The sequence below is a fragment of the Oncorhynchus gorbuscha genome, linkage group LG04, assembly GCF_021184085.1.
Source record: "Oncorhynchus gorbuscha isolate QuinsamMale2020 ecotype Even-year linkage group LG04, OgorEven_v1.0, whole genome shotgun sequence".
Classification (NCBI taxonomy): domain Eukaryota; kingdom Metazoa; phylum Chordata; class Actinopteri; order Salmoniformes; family Salmonidae; genus Oncorhynchus; species Oncorhynchus gorbuscha.
Window position 1 is genome coordinate 22,687,531 of NC_060176.1, and position 24,469 is coordinate 22,711,999.

General features: G+C 41.3%; 1 protein-coding gene across 1 annotated transcript in view; it reads left to right on the top strand.

Annotated features, from left to right (window-relative positions):
- The window catches only part of LOC124033855 (cadherin-8-like), a 78,861-nt gene that overhangs the window by 38,947 nt on the left and 15,445 nt on the right, over window positions 1-24,469 (top strand). Inside the window, exons 4-7 of the mRNA XM_046346225.1 lie at window positions 13,476-13,595; window positions 17,666-17,833; window positions 18,018-18,205; window positions 21,550-21,797. Of these exons, the coding sequence (XP_046202181.1) occupies window positions 13,476-13,595; window positions 17,666-17,833; window positions 18,018-18,205; window positions 21,550-21,797 (724 nt within the window). The remainder of the gene's footprint in view (window positions 1-13,475; window positions 13,596-17,665; window positions 17,834-18,017; window positions 18,206-21,549; window positions 21,798-24,469) is intronic.

Consider the following 24,469-nt stretch of genomic DNA (forward strand, 5'->3'; position numbering starts at 1 on the left):
CATTCAGTGTTTTTTTTTTCATCTTCCGTCTCATATTCGTCAATCTTTTGTGTTTAATTTCTATCACACTAAAATGAGATTTTATATAGAGCTCTCTATTTTCATGTTGTGCTTTGAAATTCCAATAAAGCCTATTGCAGAAACAGAGGAAAATAAACTCTTATTGTTGGATATCTGACAAAAACATGTAACTCAAAAGTATTAAAAAGGTCAATTCCAAAACAGTAAGCTGTTATTTGGAGCTTTATCAAATAAAGGTTAGCTTTTTAAAATGTTTGGGCTGACATGCCTCTCATAGTACACATTCAAATATAGGCTATACAATGCCCCAGTGTCATCACAACCTTGGCAGTCAGTTACCACGAGAAGAAAATATAGGTGACGTGTGCAGGTAAGGTCTTCATGTTTCCTGTGTGCGGGTGAACACAAAGATTAATAGAACATGCCTGAGAATGCCTTGTTCTTTCTGAAGGTGAGCTGGATAAGAATCGTAGCTTTGTTCGCTTCATATTACAGCATTTATTGAGTAACAAATCAAATAAAAGCATTCACAGTTTTGGTTTTTGTTATTGGTGTACTAACATTCTCCATTGAAAGACAAAAGAGTGCAGAGTACATGTCATGACGTTTATTTTACTTGTGTGCATTCAACCTATAGGAGATTCTCCTGTTTTCTTACTCTTGATCTGGTTCCCTGATAGTAACACTTAATGATCTCATTCTAAGAGGACAACATTTTTTTTTTGGGGGGGGGGGGGGGGGGATTCTGTATTTTTCATACCGGACTGCATGTCTTCAACATTATCTCAAACGGGACGTTATTGGGGTGTCTGTCGTGTTCATTTTTATTACATCTTCCTATCAGCCTTTGAGTGTGGGCAAATACATTTTTGAACAAGCACCAAATACCCTGTTAAAGGTTTTATATTATAAATATTTAATACACTATACTCATCCATTCATTGTATGATACTGGAAGTGTGAAAATGCTGTATCTATATTCATGATATTTCATTATTTCAATTTGTCTTAAATTCTAAATGAGTTTGCTACTTATTAGTATAGGTCTTCTCACAAGGGGAATTGTGCATCATTTGCACGGATTGGCCAAATCTCATTGGATTATTGGATCTGTTTTCTTGTTGATGGGGTCTTTGACTCTAAGGCCAAGACAAGCAAATTCCCCCACTAGGTCCTCCAACCATACGCTGGAATTATAGCGCTCCCTGCCTTCTGGACCTAACGAGGGGAATGTGATGTAGTTTAAATTACAGAGTCTGCTTGAAGTGACGATTCAGGTAATTAGAATCAGGTCGTCCGACCCTCCTCTCTACCAAAGAAAGGGTGTGAATGACAATAATTGCTACACAGAGAAATAAACTTGGAAAGTTGTTTTGCCACCTAAAACTCCAACGTGAAGCCTCGGGAGCCTTGCCTGTGCCTGCTTCATTATCAAGGCGATTAATAAACTGGTGGAGAGACAGATGGCATGTCGCTCCTCAGCCCTCCTCTCCGCGCAGCGCGGCCGCTCTCAACCCCCTGTAAAATGAGCCTGTGTATAGAAGCACCAGGCGTGCAAACGTGTCAGGATCTGCTAAATTGGAGCAAAGACATGAAATTGAAGTGACATTAATAGATTACCTGGAGTTCATTTGCATTTTGAAAGTTATTATGAACATCGGTAACAGGACTAACAGGCACGGTCTGTGGCTCTAATGATATTTCTGATTATGCATTGATCAATGATGGCAGCTTGGGAAATAAGTAAAGAGTTGTCATCATTGATTTTGACTTGATCAAGGAGAGACGTATGGAAATGAGTCTGCTACATGCAGACTTCCATTGGGCACATTATCATACAGTATACGTACATTAGACACCTCATTTGAATATTAACACAACTTCATAAATGAAACATATACACAGTGAAACATAACACGTTTTTATATCAAAGCATGTGAGGAGAGATATCGATCACAAGTGAAAAAAGCAAAGGGACATATGGGTTACATTAGTCAACTGTGAGATGCTCTTACACACAATATTTCAACACATTACAGGTGTCAAATTCATATCAGGACAGCAGGGCTATTTTGATACCATTCCACGCTCCATTTAGGCCAGATGTGTTATACATTTTCCTTGCTTGATGACCTCAAACACATGATCGGATCTTTGTTGTATAACGCTGATCTTGCTGTCAATTCTGATCAAAACCGTGGCTTTGGAGTAGTTGGAGGGTCATAGTCTTATCTTTGAAAACATACATTTTTAGACCATGGTCTTCAACTGTAACAACTTGGTGGAGAACATTGGTACAGGGCTTCTGTCTGGTGTGACTCGCCTTTCTGATTCAGGACTCTAGGTTCTGGCAGATGGGCAGGGAGGCAGGAGGTTGTGGGCCTTTAACACTGTATGCAGCTGGGCCATAGCAGAGTCACATCTGCCGTGCAGGCCAGGCACGGTGCTGTAGAAGGCCCATGGCCTCAGCTGAGGCAGGGGTCAGGCCAGTGAACCTGGAGTGACTCTCTCAGCCCAGCCAGCCCATTCGGTGCTGCTAAATAGGGATAGGACAGGAGTCCAAGGCAGAGGGGACATCACAGACAAGCTGGGCCTAGCTGTAAATAACTTGCTCCTTCGATTTCACCTCATTCTGCATTTGGAGTGTCCTTTCTCTCTCTCTCTCTCTCTCTCTCTCTCTCTCTCTCTCTCTCTCTCTCTCTCTCTCTCTCTCTCTCTCTCTTGCGCATTTTCGCTCTCTCACTCTCTCACTCTCTCTCTCACTCTCTCTCTCTCTTGCTCTCTCGCTCTCTCGCTCTCTCGCTCTCTCTGTCTCTCTCTCTCTCTGTCTCTCTCTCGCTCTCTCTCTCTCTCTCTCTCTCTCTCTCTCTCTCTCTCTCTCTCTCTCTCTCTCTCTCTCTCTCTCTCTCTCTCTCTCTCTCTCTCTCTCTCTCTCACTCTCTCTCTCTCTCTCGCTCTCTCGCTCTCTCTCTCTCGCACATTTTCGCTCTCTCACTCTCTCACCCTCTCTCTCGCTCTCTCTCTCTCTCTGTCTCTCTCTCTCGCTCTCCATCTCTCTCTCTCTGTCTCTCTCTCTCTCACTCTCTCGCTCTCTCTCTCTCTCTCTCTCTCGCTCTCTCGCTCTCTCTCTCTCGCTCTCTCACTCGCTCTCCATATGGTTACCTATGCTTACATACAAATCTATATTCCTCTTCTGAAACAGCCTTTTGATATGGCTTGTTGGATGAGGGAAAACAATTTCAAGTTTTGGGAATTTGTTGTTTTGTCAGACAAACAGTGTGAATATTCAGAGACAACAGGCATGTCTGGACTGGTTCTGCCATCATTCAATTGAATCAATCACCCAGCTGCTGCATCTGTCGGGTTGTACCAAAATAATGAAAGAGCACACACACACACACACACACACACACACACACACACACACACACACACACACACACACACACACACACACACACACACACACACACACACACACACACACACACACACACACACACACACACACACACACACACACACACACACACACACACACACTGACTCACACATGACTTATTCATCACGTTATTTATTATCCAGCGTAACTCTGAATTATGCATGTAATATGATGAGTCTCTGGTCTTTCAAAGCCTCCTAAGGCATTTGTTCTCTGTAGCATACGTTATGCAGGCTTTCTATGTAGCATGCACTCTGTGGCACACCTAACATACCAACAACTGCATTAATACAACTGTGCCTTGCAGTTCCAAATTTGCTGTTGTTTGCGTGTCATTTGTCCTGCTCCCCTGTGTGGCTCAGCCTGATCTCTCCCTCTCTAATACCTCAGCTTGGTCTTCCTTGGTGAGTGAACAAAAACTACAGGCTCCCAGGTAATGATGCCCTTCAAAATGTTCTGCATAAGATTGGCTCTGCGGATGAATGGTAAAGAGCTCAATGACACGAAGGACAAAACCCCCGACTGGCGCTTTTCAAAAGTCACCCGGCCATGAATCCCCAAAAAACGAAGAAGAGATAAGAGACAACATGTGATAAAAGAGAGGGAAATGAATGAGCTGAAGTGTGTTTTTGTCCGGGCAGCTCTTGTGGTGAGAGGAAGGTACATAAACACCCAAGGCCAGTGCTAATGGGTCTGGGCAGCATTGTGTCGGCTGGAGTGATGCGACTGATCCCCTTTGACAAGGTAATCAGTACGATGCTCGACACTGACATTATCCCTCTCATGATGGAGAAGGGAGGAATGGAGAGCATGCTGAGAATGGAACATGCTATATGTGATACTACAGGCCTAATCAAGGCCCAGTGTATACCGTAGCGGCCGTCATATGATTTACATTGATATTACATTTATGCTGCCTAGCTTTTTACATACTTCATTTAGCTGGCAAGCGTAGTCCAGTTCCCACATGTAAAAACACAGTGAGGTGCTCATGTCACCTTCCTAACATATATATATATATATTTTGATGTTGTAATGAACACAATGGGAGACAGAGAGCTGGTTTCAAGTACAGGGCGCAGCAGGTGTTTATTGGTAAAGGACCACAGGAGGAGGCAGGTAGCAGGGTCCAGGGGCAGGCAGAAGGTCATACACAGGGGGTCCAAAAAGGCAACAGTACAGGCAGGGAAAAGGCTAGTAACGAAACTATCATACACAGGAGGATTAAATTACGGGGAAAAAACAGTGCTCCGCATAGAAGTGTGTCACTAAACAAACAATACCTCACAATGATGGGGTGCAAAGAACTGAACTAAGTGGTGTGTGATAATGACATACAGGTGTGTGAACGGGTGATCAGAATTCAGGGGATTGGGATCTGGAGAGTGAGCTGCGTTCAGGGGATCTACGTGTTTGAGAGTGTGAGTTGGAAGCAGACGTTCATTTACATTATTGACATTTGCATGGAAGAGATGACAATGTGAGAGCTTTACATGCGCAAAGTTTTATTGAGCATATTACGAATTAGGCCGTTTGTACTGTATACCGGCCGGGGTATTGTGAAATTGATGGTATGATTTTAAACCGTATATATATGTTTTTATTTTTTCGGTTTTGGGAGCAAGCCACTGAATATAACTTTACGTTTAAGTATAACTATAAGAAATCTAAGATGTGTCAAATAATTGATATCCAGCTCAGTGCTCCAGCTATGCATTTGATTTGCTAACTTGCTAGCTAGTGGCTAGATGTCAAGATCAAAGTTCTTGGTTACAGCAGAGATATGGAATCCCCTACTGGATCAAGATTCCTGTCGCCTAAATGGTTTAGTGTTTTATTTTTATAGCGCCCCTTGTGTGCACATTAGGTAATACCGTATACCCCAGTATAGACATTTACATTATAGTGCAGAAACGGTATGAAAATCTGGATACCGACCCAACCCTATTATGAATTGACTGGAGGTGAACAGGGAAACCCAAAGGCTGCATGATGGGTGGGAGTGAGGCGAGGAGTGATTGCTGAATGCGAAACTGTTCTAATTCGCACCCCAGCATTGGCCATGCTTATTCATATCTGCTGGGGTGCCAGGTTGCTTTCTCTCAGACATTCTTCAGTTCAAAATATTGCTCCACATATTAATTATGCAGGAGGAGAGCTGCAGATATGTAATGTTGCGTTGAGGCTTTTTCTCTACAGCTCTCCCTCTCGCTCTTGCTCTTGCTCTTTTTACTCCCTGCCTCTTTTCCCCGCTATCTCTGTGTATCTCTCTCACTATATTTCACTTGTTTTCCACCCCCAAACTCTTTCATATGGGTGTGTGTGTGTGTGTGTGTGTGTGTGTGTGTGTGTGTGTGTGTGTGTGTGTGTGTGTGTGTGTGTGTGTGTGTGTGTGTGTGTGTGTGTGTGTGTGTGTGTGTGTGTGTGTGTGTGTGTGCGTGCGTGCGTGCGTGCGTGCGTGTGTGCGTGTGTGTGTGTGTGTGTGTGTGTGTGTGTGTGTGTGTGTGTGTTTGAAGGAATGCGTTGGGGTGAACAGTTGTCTATTCTCATGCTCTTCTTGCTCCTGGTGATTGTAGAGTACTCAGCAGTGAGTGCAGGATCCTATGCCCTCCCATCTTTCTCTGTCTGCATTATTAATTGTCATAGGTACAAACCCTAGTTGTTTGGTCCCCACAGGCGCACAACCGTGCTCTCCCAAATTAAAAAGCACTGATTGCATCCTGTGGAGAAAAAAACAAACACTTTATCTTTATAGTCATTTCAAAAGGCTTAAAGACAGTACACAAAGTCAACACTTACTAGAGAAGAAAAAGGTCCATGATTCTACCCACACTAACTTAAGTATGCATCTCCTCTTGGAGAACACAAGTGGAGGACACACACAAAAGTAAAGAGCTTTCTGAGTATCACTTCAGTAAACACACATGTATGATTTTTGTTTGTGTGTGGGTGAGAGTGTCACTCCTCTGCTAACACTTCCTGAACGGGCCCAGCAGAAGATTCATGTGGCATGGCTGGTGGCGGGGATTCCACAAAGACACATAAATGGGAGGGAACACACATTCATCAAGGTGGCAGAGACTTGAGCAAAGATGCCCATCCAATCACAGCAGAGAATAAAGGGAAGGCATAAATGTCTATTCAGCAAGGTCATTTGAAAAAGAAACATAAGAACGTGAGATCAAGTGGTAAATCTCCTTTATGTGGAGCCTTTGTGATTCTCACAGATGCCTGTCCCATTAACAAAAGCCAATGTTCTGTTACACTGCCTCTGCTCATGCTTTCTCCACCACTTCTCTAACCTATGTGTGGAAACCTTTAAACAGCACTCAGCCTGTTATATGTTGTGTAGATGATGATTATTCTTTGAGGAGTGTTTTTCTTCTTCACCTCCCTGCTCTTGTTGGTATTTGGCTTGTTTTTTTCTGGAGCACAGTGCCATTTTCCAGTTTCGCTGTTAGTAAAATATTGACAGTTGCATTGCTCCTTACACCGGAGTATCGATTTAACCAGTCTGTGGTTTCTCCACAGTCATAGGCTGGTGTCCACAGTAGTCAATCCAGCACCAGTCAGTGAACAGGTATGACTATCTCACATAAGGGCTTCTGGGTAATTGGCTGCCCTTTAAAATTTCACCTCACTTCACGGAGTGGAAACAAAGCAGGAGATGACTTGGAGTTTGGAGGCGCTTTCCATTTTATTTGCTCTCTTCTTTGTGCGATCCATCTGTTGTGTGTTTTTGTGTGTGTGTATGCGTTCCTATGCATTTTATAGGGACGTAGTGTAAGTGCCCACAAGCTTCTGTGTGTTCCCAATGATGGATTGCTCGTCAGTAGGCAGTAGAAATACTCCATATGCCTGACTGATGCATTGAGTCACAAGTCACGTACAGTGGTTTTGGTCTTACCTCTCAGATTCCTCCGGGAAGCATGTTAACCCTTTTGACTCAACGATAGGTTCTCCGGTGTTCCCTCTTACCCTCACATTGCCTCTGAGTACGAGGTGCATGTTTTGATACAGTTCTCTAGTAGGTGTCAGACCCATGTCAAAGGTTATACCTGTGGTAGTTGGTCCTATGTGCCATTCAAAAGTGCCAGGCTCACCCTCAGCTGCTGCCCCCCAGGTTATGGGACCTTTGACTACAGCGTTGTAGTGCGACGTAGGGGTCATTTGGATACATTTTACAAGACAAAAGACAATTTACAATGCAAATCTAGGTATGTAAAAACAGTGTGCTTACACTCTATTTGTCTGTGTCAGTGTAGTGCATTGGACATTATTGTAACACTGTCATTCTTGGTTTCAAGTCTCTGTTGACCATGGCCAGTTTCAGTCTATTGAATAAACCTTAACCACACTATCACTTTCCAGAACTGTTCCTACAGCATATTGTAACTTGTTTTTCGAAAACATAATTTGTACTAAATATTTACACCCCTTGCTGTTAGAGTATTGGAAAGAATCCCATTATGGTCACTTACTCAGGATGAATATATTCATTAGAACATATACCCTGACTTTTCATTTGTTATTGCCCAGCCATTATATCTGTCCTGGGAGCAATTAAATATGTGAAGTGTCCCATTCTGTCTCTAACTTTCTCCCCTGAACTATCTGCATGTTGCACACATTTCCTAAGAACTAATTAAAGTGAATCAATGACACAACACTTTAAAATGGCGGCATATGTCACAGCCATCAGCGGTGAACAAAGGACACTCTTAATTGTTTTGTTCCTGTGGTTCCTGTAAACGGCTTGTCACGGCTCACACTCCACAGCCTGCTTGTTATGTAAGGTTTCCTTGTCACTCCCCCTACAATACACACACACACACGCACACACGCACATGCACACACACACACGCACATGCACACACGCGCACGTACGCACACACACACACACACACACACACACACACACACACACACACACACACACACACACACACACACACACACACACACACACACACACACACACACACACACACACACACACACATTCCCTTCTAGTTTCTCAGTGAAGGCTTCCTCTGTGTCTTAGAAAAATACCATTAATTGTACTGCAAAAATGACAATGTAAGTGGTTATGTGTGACAGTCCCTTACACTTCACAGGCATGACGTACCCTATCCATCACTGGCTCAGGGGAGCAATTTTTGGGGGGATATTCTCTAGTTTCCTGTCTGGGCCTACACAGTATCTCTCTGATATTCAACACGTCTTTGATGTAAACACATGGATTTTGATCCTCATAGATTCAGACTGCCCTGACCGTGATGTCTTTCATTTCTTCCTCATATCCATTAAAGTAGCCCTACTTGCACACAATGTTGAGCATTAGTACGCATGACCAGGGTTATGATGAGTGATCTGTTGAGGGAGACAATGTTTTACTGACTGATTATCATTTCTTGTCAGACTTTTACCACATGCTCATGTCTCCTTATGAGCAATATGGCATGTGCTGTGACACCCTTTTTAATGACAGTGCTAGTTGTAAAATCATACTGGATTGAACATTGGGTGGGAAATTGGACTTCCATGTTGAATGGCAGATGACAAAGTTGACACTTTCAAGTCATTTCCATACTGATCTGTTTCAGAATTTCCATCCGATCCATCTGCCTCAAAGTTCATGTGTAACCCATATAGAACCTGGTTGACAACTCTGATAATACATTGGTAGCTTTCCAAGTATGGCATTGCACCTACAGTAGATGGTTGTTTACTGAACCTTGTTTACCCTATTTCTATATTCAAGAGCTTTGGCCTGCTATTTTCATTTGACAACAGGCCTGACAGTGCTTAATGGGTTTCCCAGTCTATGCATTTCAATCAACTGGGTCACACAGCAGCAGCATTCACCACAGCAAGCTCGCCAATCCACATGAGTCTCTTAGTCTGACCATGAGCTATTTTTTTTTATCGCGGCATAGCCACAAAAGATAACAGTGCCAATATCTATCTGATGGCAATCAATACATGGTCATTCTCTTGTCACAAGGCTAATGCATTCATAGACCATTGACTACCGGTCAGCCAGTTGAGAACTGGCACTCATTTGATTTGACCTAGAAACCAGAGGAGATGATGGACCTGGGGAACATCCATTCATCAACCTGATGAGTCATTGAAACCTAATTCACATACTGTATTATTCAATACGTTTGAGTATAAATATGGAAAGATGTGAATGAGTAATCCTTTCAAGGACATTCTTTTCATAATATTTATTTGTATATTATTTGCAATCTCAGATAGAAAATGTGGTACATTTCAATGAGGCAAGACGTGAATAATTCTGCCAGTCTATGTGCACCCCACAGTGCAGACACAGTGAGATAACAGCACTGGTGTATCCAAGGTTCTAGAGTCGGATACTACTTTCCGTATGTCTCAGTGACTGCATACATGTACACGTGGCCACAGAGCCCCATTCTCCCTCACTGTCCGTGGCGAGCCAACCAGGATAGCCTGTCTGGCGTCCTGTTAGCCTCATGGGTCCCTGGCAAGACTGAAACAATTATGACACTGGGAAACAAAGCCATTGCACTAACCAAGAGCTCCCACTCCCACTGCCACAGTGCCACAACTGACATCACTAAGCCTCTGGATTTATCCCCTCTCCAGTTTTCAAGGAAGATTCCTATTGATTTTCTATCACTGTAGCAGTGTACACAGTAAATGGGAGGTGCCCTCTTAGTTTTTCATCTGACGAGACAAAAGGATATACCCCAACATCTTTATCCCGCCCTTGCTCTTGAGGGTTAATAACCCATCTTGCTACTCCCGGGCAGCCCACTGAGTCCTCCTTTCTCACGCTGCCTCTCCAACCCCACACATACTCTAGAGAGAGAGCTCGGCTGAATTTCAACTGGCCGGGCTCGAGAATGGGGCACAGCTATCTGGGAGGCAGGGCGATTGCTCTAACAGATCAGAACGATGATTCGGGTTTTGACCGTTCAGTTTTGGTGAGGAGGCTTCTAGGGCCCTGGCTTCCTTATGCCAAGGTGAACGGTCCGGATAACGGCCTCTAGTTATTCCATTGAGTCTCTCCCGGGAGGTTCCTTCAGATGTGGACTCCTCGGGTAGATCTTGTCACCGGGCTCGTGGAAGAGCTCATCCGTTTCCCTGCGCTACCACGCTGCTATTGGAGTTGCTGGACATTTTGATGTCAGTAAGAGGCCAGAAACCCATCAGGGGAGGCTACTGGTCCTACTAGTGACTCTGGGGCTGAGGTTGTTTCGACATGGGCTTCATCATAAAGACTATGACCATAACTCCTAATTGCTTAATAGTTTCATAACCTGTGGGCATAACATTTGTTTTCATAATTTGTGTAGCAATAAGTCCTCAGTACTCTAGTTAATATTAATGAGATTACATTAGGTTTACCACAAGAACACAACCTGTAGCATCTCTGGGTGTTTGTGGGCTTCTGGAAGAGAACAAAGTCCATGACACATGTCTTTAGACAGGGGAATAGCATGGATTCATTCGATCATCTCAAAGGTAGTTCAGATACTACCACATACTGTAAGTGACATTTGTTTGAGAATTAACGTCAGTAGTGTGACTGCACACATCAGTCGATTTAGGCCTCTAACCTGCAGAGGTTTTGTCACAGACCCAAATCAGCTTTGGAATTTCATTTTTTATAAGCGATTGTTATTTTTCATCTCCTAAAGTTGATAGGTATTACATCTTTGTAATTGCACCGGTGGGCTACGGGCATCAAATCAAACCAGAGACAATATTCCCACAATTGAGTTTCCTCGACCAAGGGCCCAGAGGTGCATCCAACTCTGCAGTCATGAGTGTCCCCGAATTCTCAGTACAATATCCAGGAAGGACAAGCTAATCTTTACTGATTTGAAACCGTGCCAAACAGAAGCTTTTTTAATCCCTCATATTTTTTTTTGTCAGAGGAGTGGAGGAATGTACACCTCTGTAAGGAAAAAGGTAGAGGGGGCTATTTCATGGCCCACTAGTTCCACTGTTTTGTTCCACACTTCAATCCCTATGTATTGTCACATAGTTTGGATTTGCTATTTGCTGCAGACACACCTTTCAAGCAATCAGAAGTATGAAGGTGCTTTCATAATTAAATGCAAATATGGCTCCATTTTCCCACTGCCATTGTAGTATTAACAATTTAACTTTTAGGCAGATAAGACTTATTATCTCTGAAAAGTGGAGCAATTTCCTGTCCTGTCTTAATTTCATTTGACAATTGGCAAATACCTATAGCATATACCATATACATTATTCTCAGCCAGCTTTGCAGGAATAGATTCATTTGTATTGTTGAATACATCAATAGTACCTCATTTGTAATTAATTTGTATTAGTTCCATACATTCCCTGCCCATTCCCTAAACAAAGACTTTGTGACACTTTCAATTAATCTAGGTTTACTACAGTTCTGGTATTGTAAGAGTATTTGAAGCTGTTCTGTGATTTTCGGCCACAGGGAAAACAGTGTATATGAATGATATTGCATAAAATGTCATGAAAGGGTTTGATACAACGTAGTCCATCTCTCGCACGCATACATGTACACACTCTCAGGCACACACACACACACACACACACACACACACACACACACACACACACACACACACACACACACACACACACACACACACACACACACACACACACACACACACACACACACACACACACACACACACACACACACACACACACACACACACACACACACACACACAGCCTTAGAAATAATAAGCAGTATGAAATGTAAAGGTAAGCCCTGGCAACAGTAAGGGTCATCACAGCACATACATTACCAACAAACACATGTCTCAAAGGGCCACTTGAGGCTCTCTATGTGAAATAATTGGGTAGCAATAGCAAAGCAGGTTTTTGAGTCAAAGTGCAATGATGGTCTATATGCTTTGTTTTGCTTTTGTAAAAGGGAGGACAGGGTTACTATTAATCATTGCTTGACATGTTTGGGCTGTATAAACAGGAAATGCATTCCCCACATGTGCAATATTTAATGACCCTCTCTCATGAAACAGTCTTGAAATTCTACTGGAGTGGGTCTTTATTCTGTAACATGTCATATGAATAGGCTCATGAGAATATTATTCAGTGTACCTGTAAAACTGATGATGAGCACCACATATTCTGAACTGCAGAATGTCTGTATCTACAAAGGCACAACTCATGCTCTCAGCCTCAAAAACATTTGCCAAGCCCCAAAGCCAGGTAATACAAGGTACAACAGAGGAGTTTGGGCCAACAGACTGTGTTCCTTGCCAGCAGCTGCATGAGGGAAACATCTCCACCTCTATTCCAAAACTTTTCTTTCAATGGTCCTAACAACAAACAGCAGAGAAATCAACTTGAATAGAAAAAAGTCAGCATCCTTACATTAAAACTGAGAAGCACCATGTTAAACTGGCCTGGTGTTATTACTTTGTTTGTGCCAGATTAATGGCACAGCCTAATGACAGGCACAGAGGTGGCCTTAACTAGTGTTGTCCCCCACTATGACCCATTCTGTCTCCTGCAGACAACAGGCCTGGATACCTGTGGCTAGGCCTGATGCCTTCTGTAACCATGAACATTTACCGATGTTGTCAGAACACCTGAGAACATATTTTACAAAAAAAAAAAATTACCATACCATCTGTACTGTCAAGTTGCTTCCTACGAACAGCTTTCCTCCTTTTATTCTCTTCCCACCTGAGCCACAGACTAATGACGAGTTGGGCATCAGCATCAGCCCTGCTCTTTATTGTTCATTTTTCAAAGCCTTCACTGTATGATAGTGTTCTCTGTTGGGACGTTGTAGCACAGTATGCTGTGTCATTCATGTGTCTGGCAATAAGCTTGTCTTTAACCTTACCAATAAGTACCTCTGGCTTTATAGTGGAACCAGGAAGATTACAAGGAGAGAAGCTAGCTGTAAGGAGTGATTATGGGTGTCAGAAGTCCACTCTATTTTGAATAATGTTCCCTTTCCCACGTACAGGTACCTCAGTCACTAGGGTGACGGCAACAGACGCAGATGACCCAGTCTATGGAAACAGTGCTAAACTTGTGTACAGCATACTGGAAGGACAGCCCTACTTCTCCATAGACCCCAACACTGGTGAGTGGATTGCCATGGTGAAATACTAAATCAAATCAAAGTTTATTCGTCAAATGTACAGGAACCAGCATGTGTAAACTGTACAGTGAAATGCTTACTTGCAGCTCTTTCCTCAACATTGCAAAATACATGTAACTTTCAGGGTCATGGTATGTAAAGTTGTTGACCCTGAACAGATACTCTCCTTTTTCATGATTCGATTGCAGTCAAAACAAGTGTTGTTTTAGCTACATTTACAGATTGAATGCATATTATCCATACATAGACAATTACTCAGCATATACATGAGGATATAACTCCCGACAAGATATTCAAGGACTGTTACATATAAATGACAGTGCTATCTTTTTGAATTCCATCTGCCGTCTGCTTATTCTTCAACCTTGACTTTGTTGTTTTCCTAATTGCATTTTCAGCCGACTTGTTAACAGTGTGTCTGTAAGCAACATGATTAAATAATGGTGAAATTACATTAATAAGCAATGAGATGGAAATCAGCTGCTCACAATTTGGAAAAACAACATACAATGAACAAGCTCCAAGAGCGTCAAAACTCTATGTACATAAACACATACGAAGACATATTTCTACATGTAGAAACCCTGTTTCCTCCTCGACAATATTATGCATTTGAATCACTCACATCTACCACAATAAAATGGAGAAAGGTATATTGAATCCATCTATCAAAGGACAATTTGAGGATCAGCGTGTACGCTTTGCATGATTACTGAGCACATGCAGATGGCTCATTCAAGTGAGCCAGATGTTTTAATGAATGTTAATGACAAATAAAAGGTAAGGGAAAAACAAACATTATAATCCATTTGACACTTCCAACACCGTGAAGGAAATGAAAGGCATGTGATAAATAAATAAACGTCATGCCCCAATCCATCACTTGGTTAATGGACGGTAGAAAAAAGAATCCTAGAAAATATCTATGGAAATGAGTGTTTGTCTTTCCATCCTTTTCCGTGATTAGGAATTCATTTGAATAGCTAACGATGATCAACAGAGATGACAGTAGAGTGAGCAACAGAGGATAACTGAAGTGCATACGTGTGAGTTTGTGTGTGTGTGCGAGCACTTCTTTTAGGGAGATGTTGTTCTTACCTGCTTCAAAGTCATTTCCGTAGTGTAAAAAAACGTTTATTCAAGACAGTGTAGCATAAAAGTTGTTTCTCTGATAATAGAGTCTAAATCCCCCCCCCCCCCCCCTCCACCCCCCATCTGGCATAATATGCCAAATGTGTCAGGCTAAAGCAGACCTTTATTAAGTGTTGATGATTTATTCGATTATTCTACCGGCCTCTGTTTTCTGAGCGGATTATCCTTGCCCTGAGCTGTTCATATTCTGCACTTTGCCACTGCAGTCAATAAGGTCCATTCTGCATAAACATTGTTTTTGTATATACTGTACCAGTCAAAAGTTTGGACAAACTAACTCCTTCCAGGGTTTTTCTTATTTTTTTTTCTACATTGTAGAATAATAGTGAAAACATCATCACTGTGAAATAACCCATGTAGAAACATGTAGTAACCAAAAAAGTGTTAAAGCAAATCAAAATATATTTTATGTTTTAGATTCTTCAAAGAATCAGTTGTGTTGTGACAAGGTAGGGGTGGTATACAAAATATAGCCCTATTTGGTAAAAGACCAAGTCAAATATGTCACGCCTTGGTCTTAGTGTTTTGTGTTTTCGTTATATATTTGGTCAGGCCAGGGTGTGACATGGGTTTAATGTTGTGTTTCGTATTGGGGGTTTGTAGTATTTGGGATTGCGGCTGAATAGGGGTGTTGTATAGGCTTGGCTGCCTGAGACGGTTCTCAATCAGAGTCAGGTGATTCTCATTGTCTCTGATTGGGAACCGTATTTAGGTAGCCAGGGTTTCTCTGTGTATTTCGTGGGTGATTGTTCCTGTCTCTGTGTAGTTTCACCAGATAGGCTGTAATAGGTTTCACGTTCCGTTTGTTGTTTTTGTATATGTATAAGTTATTTCATGTATCGCGATCTCTTCATTAAAGACATGAGTAACCACTACGATGCATTTCGGTCCGACTCTCTTTCTACAAACGAAGAACGACGTTACAAAATAAGCAAAAAGAAGTGACAGTCCATCGTTAATTTAAGACATGAAGGTCAGTCAATGTGGAAAATTTCAAGAACATTGAACGTTTTTTTTCAAGTGCAGTCTCTAAAACCATCAAGTGCTATGAGGAAACTGACTGTCATGAGGACCACCACAGAAAAGGAAGACCCAGAGTTATCTCTGCTGCAGAGGATATGTTCATTAGAATGAACTGCACCTCAGATTGAAAGCCAAAATAAATGGTTCACAGAGTTCAAGTAACAGACACATCTCAACATCAACTGTTCAGAGGAGACTGAGTGAATCAGGCCTACATGGTCAAATTGCTGCAAAGAAACAACTTGGACCAAGAAACATGAGTAATGGACATTAGACCGGTGGAAATCTGTCCTTTGCTCTGTTGAGTCCAAATGTGAGATGTTTGGTTCCAACCACCGTGTCTTTGTGAGACGTAGAGTTGGTGAAAGGATGATCTACGCATGTGTGGTTCCCACCGTGAAACACGGAGGAGGAGGTGTGATTGTGTGGGGGTGCTTTGCTGGTAACACTGTCTGTTATTTATTTAGAATTCAAGGCACATTTAACCAGCATGGCTACCACAGCGTTCTGCAGCAATACGCCATCCCATCTGGTTTGCGCTTAGTGGGACTATCATTTGTTTTTCAACAGGACAATGACCCAAAACACACCTCCAGGTATGTAAGGGCTTTTTGACCGAAGAAGGAGAGTGATGGAGTGCTGCATTAGATGACCTGGCCTCCACAATTACCTGACCTCTACCCAATTGAGGTGGTTTGGTATGAGTTGGACCACAGAGTGAAGGAAAGCAGCCAACAATTGCTCATTACATGTGGGAACTACTTCAAGACTGTTGGAAAAGCATTCCAGGTGAAGATGGTTGAGCGAATGCCAAGAGTGTGCAAAACTGTCATCAAGGCAAAGGGTGGCTACTTTGAAGAATCTAAAATCTAAAATACATTTAGATTTGTTTAACAATTTTTTGGTTACTAGGTGATTCCATGTGTGTTATTTCATAGTTTTGATGTAGTTTTGATGTCTTCACTATTACAATGTAGAAAATAGTAAAAATAAAGAAAACCCTTGAATGAGTAGGTGTGTCCAAACTTTTGACTGGTACTGTATATTTTTTATTCTCTGTAATACAAAAAGCCACTTAGCAATTTTATAATATTGGCTTTAGCTATGCCAGATAGGTTCCCAATCTCCCATAACTAGCTACCACAAAGACATGTCAGGCTATCAATCAAGTTAGAGCAGCTAGCCTGTCTAACTATCTTAGCTGGCATGCCTGCTGGCAAGGTTGGTAGACTTTAGAAAAGCAAGCAAAATACTAAATGCACTGAATAAGACATTGAATCTTTTACAGAGATGCAGAGAATCATATTTAGCTTATTTTTTAAAAATTGAACCACCAGTCAGGAGGATACAGACAGCTCAAAAGGTATGCTTAGATGTGCAGAAATTAAAAAAATATATATATTTTTTTTTACATACAATTAAGTATAAAAATGATGACTCTAGATTTCAGGTAAAAATGGTTTCAGCTGTTAAAAAAAGCTAAATTCTCCACCCCCCAGCCATCCTCATGTACTTGGTGTCCCTTCAGATTTTCAGGGTGCATTACGCACCTGGACCACGTAATTTCCATTCAATCAGAGCACAAATTACTCGCAGACAGCAGTACAACACTTCAGCAATCAAACACATTGATTTGCAATGCTAACCACAGGATCAGAGCTTCTCTCCAGGTGTTCTGTCAGAAATTCCACCACTGTTTAATAAAATAAATGCTTAAAGGTTGTAATGAAGGATACTGCAACACTCTTAAAGGTGCAGTGAAGCAATCATGTCAAGTGTTATGAATGCTTTTGTATACCCCATTCTGTTCATTTATGTGTATGTTGATTTTTTTGCAATAACAATGTATTTGATGGTCATTTTTTTTTTGCTTTCAGCGATCATTAAAATTGCTTTACATGGGATGGATCGAGAGATGCGAGAGGAGTACCTGGTCGTCATTCAAGCAAAAGACATGGGTGGTCATATGGGAGGGTTGTCAGGGACAACAACAGTTACTGTCACACTAACAGATGTCAACGATAACCCGCCAAAGTTCTCAAAAAGTAAACAAAATGTCCGATTCTCTCTCCATACACTATAGTTAGAACCCATCATCGGCAAATCTGAATGTATTAGTTGGTGTTTTGCTGCGTTGTGTTTTTTCATGAATTGTACTAGTTATATAGATGCATAGATAAGGAAACATCTACTGTTAGGGTGAAATAATCATGGTGTCCAATTCTTCAGGTCTGTACGAGTTTGTGATCCCAGAGGAGCTTGGCATTGGTCAACCTGGTGGCAAGGTAAAGGCAAATGATAGGGACATTGGCGAGAACGCCAAATCAACGTACAACATCATTGACGGTGATGAGAAGGACGTCTTCGAGATCACTACAGATGCCCAGACTCAAGAGGGGATCCTTCGTCTGAAGAAGGTAAGGACCTGATGCAAACTGCTTTGCCCTAGGGTTCCACCAACAACCACTTCATATCTTTAACAGCTTCAACTTAAACAAGGCCCAAATACTAGATTGCAAGACGGGGTATCAAAGGAGGAAGGTTGTTCACACAGGCTACAGGTCAGAACTGTATATCTAGAATGATTTCATTTAAATTGACCATGGGGAAAAAAATGCTATTGTGCTACATATATCATGCAAAGCAGTTTCAATGGCGAAGATGCATAAAGATGGCGACCCCCATTAATGCACCATTGAATTGATCTATAAGACTATATCAACAACAGCTACCAAATGTACACTGTTGATTTGGTAGATGATTAAATGTACGAAAGGGAAAACAAATGATATGTCATGTTTGCCTCCAGCAATCTAAATGTGTACTGTTACACAGCAATATACAGTATTACATTTACATTTAAGTCATTTAGCAGACGCTCTTATCCAGAGCGACTTACAAATTATCACACATTTTCTGTAGAACTGCGGTGATAGAAGAAGGAACTACTTCAGGCCTGAAGTATTCAAGTGTATACATGAGTGATGGATGTGTGCCCACGTCTTGACTCACGGTTAGTTTAATGTCTAGAGTTAGAGCTATAGATCATTCATGCGCGATAGTATGTCATTGCGTTTTGGATTCTAAATGACATCACATTAGGACATCCACTGTGTCTTCCTGTAACTATGAACAAGCTATTGGATGAAATGAAATAATATTTTTTTTCTGATGATCTGCCTTGAATAGATTATACTCTACTAAACAAAACAGACGGCTTGAGAACAAACTAGACATGATCAATAAGACCTTTGAGATACTTCCCTCTAGTATTTCATAGTGACAGCAGTGCTGTTGCTCTGCCTCGTCACTTTATTCTCGTATACTTGGCCTGGAATCTGTTGCCTGCATTGCTAATAGCATGATGGATGAGATTGCATGTGAAAAACAGGAAGTCAACTGCCTACTCTCTTCTCACCTCTACATCTCCAGATGGTGAAGTTCAGATTACTTTAGCAGAACTGGTATTTCTGCTTCCGTTCCGCACTCTGAACAACATATTCTTGGTTTCAGAGCCCTGTTGTACCAGCTTGTAGAGTTTTTCTTAGCCAATGTGGAATAACAAAGGATGAAATGGAGCAAATAGCACAACCACACCCACAGCAACAAAAATAGCTCAATAAAATGCTGTCAAATACCAAGTGCAAATTATTAAAGATTCTTTGCGGCAAGGTTAAAAAATATTGATCTAAACATGACTGCAGAAACACAAACTAGGAAGTGGCTTTGTTGTTTTGGGTCTAAGCTTTTTATCTTCCACCCCTCAGGCCTATCGGGGGATGTTAGTGGGAAGTTCTGCTTCCTCCACCAGCCAGCACTGAACTTTGATGTCTCTAAATGGCCTGTGTGTATACATACAGATCCTATCCTGAGGCTCATGGGAATTTGATGCATGGCACAGGAGGGCTCTAAGGTGGGGACATCAACAAGGGGCAAGCATGGGGAAAATGGAGTAAAAAGCTGCCCCATCTTCATGTGCACATACTGTAGCAACACAAGCCGGTCTAACGCTTCCACTACCATGTTCCATCAATATGAAAACCAAAGTGCTGCTCTCCGGATTATAGAGAGTCAAGTGCTGCATGAATTGACCTCCCCCAAAACAATGAGTAATGGCAGAGTGGCATAGAGGGCCAATTCAAATATGGCTGACTCAGTGGAGAGGTCAGATGTCATTGAGGATCATTTGAGAGGATGCGAATAGGAATACTATCTTCAAAGTTCTATTCTGAGGTAAAACTGTCGAGGTAGAGTTGCTTGTTGAAACGAGCATACCAGTGTTAAGAGACAAAAAAAATGAACATACTGCTTTGTTTTAAGGCATGGTCAATTATGCATAACATTTTAAAAGTAGAAATATAACAGCAATGCAGTATGGAGTCTTGTTAATTGTTGTTGTTAATCGAATACAAAAACAGAATAGAGGTGATCAGGAAATGGAGCTGAATAGTTTGACTATTGTGGTATTCCTTTCTTTAACTGCGGTGTAATCAATATGACAATTGACCCCTGTACACTTTTAGCCCTGGGCTCCTTTATACTTGGTATTAAGATGGAATCCTTTGAAACCAATGTTTGCTCCTGGTCCAGCTGTTCACTCCTCTGAACATAGAGGAGGAGGAGAAGAAGGTGGGGAGAGAAGAGAGAGGAAGGGCGTTTAATAATGAAAATGCTCCAAATAGCTTCTCAGACAGCAGAAGACTGGGCTGCAGGGCCCTCTCCATACGGGTGCCCTGACGCCAGACGTGTGGACTTCAAAGCCCCCTGTCAGTCCCCGTCCCCAGCTGCTTTTCTCTCACAGCTGGGCCTGCTGCCGGCACTGCCCCAGCGCTGGCCCGACCCAGCCTAGGGGACCATTGGATTCTTTTTATTTCTTTGTGAAAAGCTGGAATACATTTTTTGATCCCTCTGCTAACCCCTCTCATTCCCAAAGCCAACTCAGATCCCCTCAAGCGGCAAGGCCCAGTTTTGATTTCCCTATAAATCCTGGTTTTTGAGCCTGGAAGTGACTTGATCCCATTATTTGAGTATTATAAGAGTGGCCAGAGGTGATTCAAAATACAATTGTGAGAGTCTGGGATGGCTGCTAAGACACCAGAGAGTTAAATTGTGGTGTTTTTACATGTTGCAAATATTCAATGATGTCTAAAAAAGTAGTGGACATTGGTTCTTAATGTCCTTGTGAAATAGGAAAGAGACCATCTGTAATTTCAGGGGTACGTTTCTTGCCACAGAAGCACTCATAGGTATGCAATTCCCCCTAGGAAATGTCATTATTATGTTAGAATTCCTGAATACACATCCACTTCTATTCATGTGATGATAATGCCTCAATAATTGCTATCCTTCAAATGATTGCCGGCAATAATTTTGTAACAGTGTTATTGTGCACTACCAACAAAATTATATTTTCAGGTAGCACTAACCTACAAATAACATTATTTTAATGATTTCCTAACACATTTGAACCAGATTGGTGTGATACCAGATTAGATTAATCTTATTTACAGCTTTATTCTAACCTAGAGCAGATGTGGTAACACATGGATTACTTGAGGTGAGATTGTGGTTATTGCTAATAATTACAAATGTTGTTCCACCCTGTGCTTGGATTCTTTCCTTAAATGTTTTTGATAGGATCAGAGATCACACTATTACATTTCAACTCCGAAAGTTCTTCTCCATCCACATCAGGTGCAATTTTTTTCTCTCGCTGCTTTGGACATCAGTGAAAGGTATTTGTTTCTGTCATTTTCCACAGCCCCTGAACTTCGAGACTAAAAAGTCATATACACTGAAGGTGGAGGCGGCCAACATTCGATTTGATCCCAACAGTGGTGCCTCCTTCAAAGATACAGCCACGGTGAAGATTGCAGTGGAAGATTCAGATGAACCCCCTGTCTTCTCCAAGCCCACATTTGTCCTGCAGGTGGACGAGAATGCCCCCATCAACACGGTTATAGGAACAGTCACAGCCCGCGATCCTGATGTCACTGGCAGTCTAGTCAGGTAAGAAACAAGATGCTATTCACAACCTCATTTCACCAAATACTTGTTTACTTTATTGTTTACCCACCCATATAAGGAGTGCGGTGTGCCATGGAATCACATATATATTTTTAAAATATAGTCTTGCCATTGTGCATGTTCCTTTGGAGTTTAAATGTGAGCCGATGGCTGCCCTTGTTTCCTTAGGACCACAATGTCGTAAACTTGAAAGAACTTCTCTTAGTGGTGACTTTGTCTGCTGCGTTTCAGTTGTGTGACTTATTCTTAGACATTTCACAAGGGCACCTTGTATAGGTTATACAGGCAATTTCTCTCCATCCACTACGTCATTTCATTAATTCTCCAGTGACTTGCCGCTTTCCCCGGACAACACTCAACAGGTTGTGTAATTTCATGGTGAACAGAGTGTGAGCTGGGAATCATTTATTGGCTATTGCCAAAGAAGGGGAATTCAACCTGGTTCCATCTTCATAATTTAAAAAATAAAATAGGCATACCAATATAATGTAACCTGTTCTCATGTTTGGGTGTCCCTTTTCCTTTTCCTTCGTTTTTTTCTTCTTCCGTGGCCCCAATGTTCTTTTATGTTGCATTTTCCCAAAGTTTTTCATTATCACTGTGCTGCGCGTGCGTATTTATTGATGTGTGTAGTGTGTAGATATGTGGTATATATTATTCTGCTGATCGATGTGTGATAAGCACTGCCCTTTTTCATTTGTATGTGAACATGTCTGTCCAATTGATTCAAATAATTGTCATAAACATACTATATTGTACTATATTGACACCTCAGACTGGCAATTAGGAATTATTATTATTAGGAATCACATTTTTTTCTGTGTAATGATGTATTAGGTTGTTTTTTCAATCTGGACTTTCTCATTTGAAAATATACTTTTTGATGTTTATTTTCTAATTCCTTGTTTTCTGTTTTGAATGAAAGAGCACTTCATGTATTTAATATTTTGTGGATAAGATTACACATTTCGATAAGTGAATTGAGGCTGTAGGATATTATGCCAGTGTTTGTAAGGCTGTCCGAAAGCTTTCAAGCAATCAGAGTTAGAGGACGCTTTACGGAACCTACTTGGAGGCTGTAAGAGTTTGGAGCCAGAGGAAAGTAGTGATTTTCTGTACGTAAGTGGTTAATGTCACATTGCTTCCCATGTCTGCCAATGTCAATGAAGGCATTCAACAGTAAAGGCATTCTGTTAAGGAGAGGAAGGGAATGGCTCTTACACAGCTTGAGATGTTCCTGCCATCTTGTGTTGTTTCCCAATACTGATCATTTGCTCCACAGCAAGATGGAATGTACCTTTAAAGCCCCATGCAGTCTTTTTCAAATTATTATTCATCACTGTATGTCTAATAAATCACTGTGTGTGTTTATTTCATGAAAATAATTTCCAAAATATTTATCATTTTTTCCCCTGAGCGGCCATTGAAATGCTCAGTCTGATCATGTCTTCTTGACACAAATGCTAATATATGTACATACACAGCCCTGGTTGGCAGATAGGATCGCCTAGACCAGGGGCCTCCGACCTTTTCAAGCATGAGAGCTACTTTTAAATTATGAAACATGTCGCGAGCTAATCATACATTTTCTCACTTTTAATTTAGCTGGTTTGGGATTTTTTTCAGTTTTTCTCTCACATTTTTGAATTACTCATAGAGAAACAATGAAATTGGATGTTGGGAGTCCATGTCAATGCTTAAATCCCATCAGAATATACTTTTTGAGTGTCATACACCTTTAGAAAGAGGAATGTGCTGGTCTAAGCGATGTTTTTGCTGCTGCATTATGTCATGACATGAGATTGATACAAATAATCAGGATATAATTCTGCCAGGTAAGCCTACGTTGTCGTAAACATTTTACTGAGAAGGTTTTTGGGAAATTATTGCTGTCTACCCAGAAGACAGATACCATTATGGCTAACAGACTTACATGGGCAATAATAATGGATATAAATAGGCAGATATTTTGTTACGTTTGGCTTTTCAAGCCAATTGTGGCTTCAGCGGCTTTAGAAAGTATTCATACCCCTTGACTTTTTCCACATTTTGTTGTGGTACAGCCCGAATGTAAAATGAATTACATTTAGATTTTGTGTCACTGGCCTACACACACTATTTAATACATACATAATACATAATGTCAAAGTGGAATTATTTTTTTTGAAATGTTAACAAATTCATTAAAAATGAAAAGTTAAAATGTCTTGAGTCAATAAGTATTTAACCCCTTTGTTATGGCAAGCCTAAATAAGGAGTTTCAGGAGTAAAAATGTGAATGACCGCCTTGATTTGGTCTTATGTAGCAACATTTGAAATTGTGTTTTTTTTTATTTTCACATTGGATACAAGTAGTATATAATACACAGCAGGTAATCAACAATGGGAAAGTAATTATGCTTTGAAAGTTGATAAACCCACTTTTGAGAAAATGGCCCTTGAATATTTTTGGTTCACCTACTGAAGAGCTCCTCTTTGTCGACACCCATTCAGCATCGTTCACACCCTCTTAAGCATTAGCCCCACCCATATTTTTAAGGATGTGAGGCCATGTGGTAAACACACCCTATGTAAAAAAAAGTCTATGCTTATGCTTAACGGTATAGTGAAGTTGTTATTTGCATAGTAGCAATATCAAAAACAGAATGTGTCCA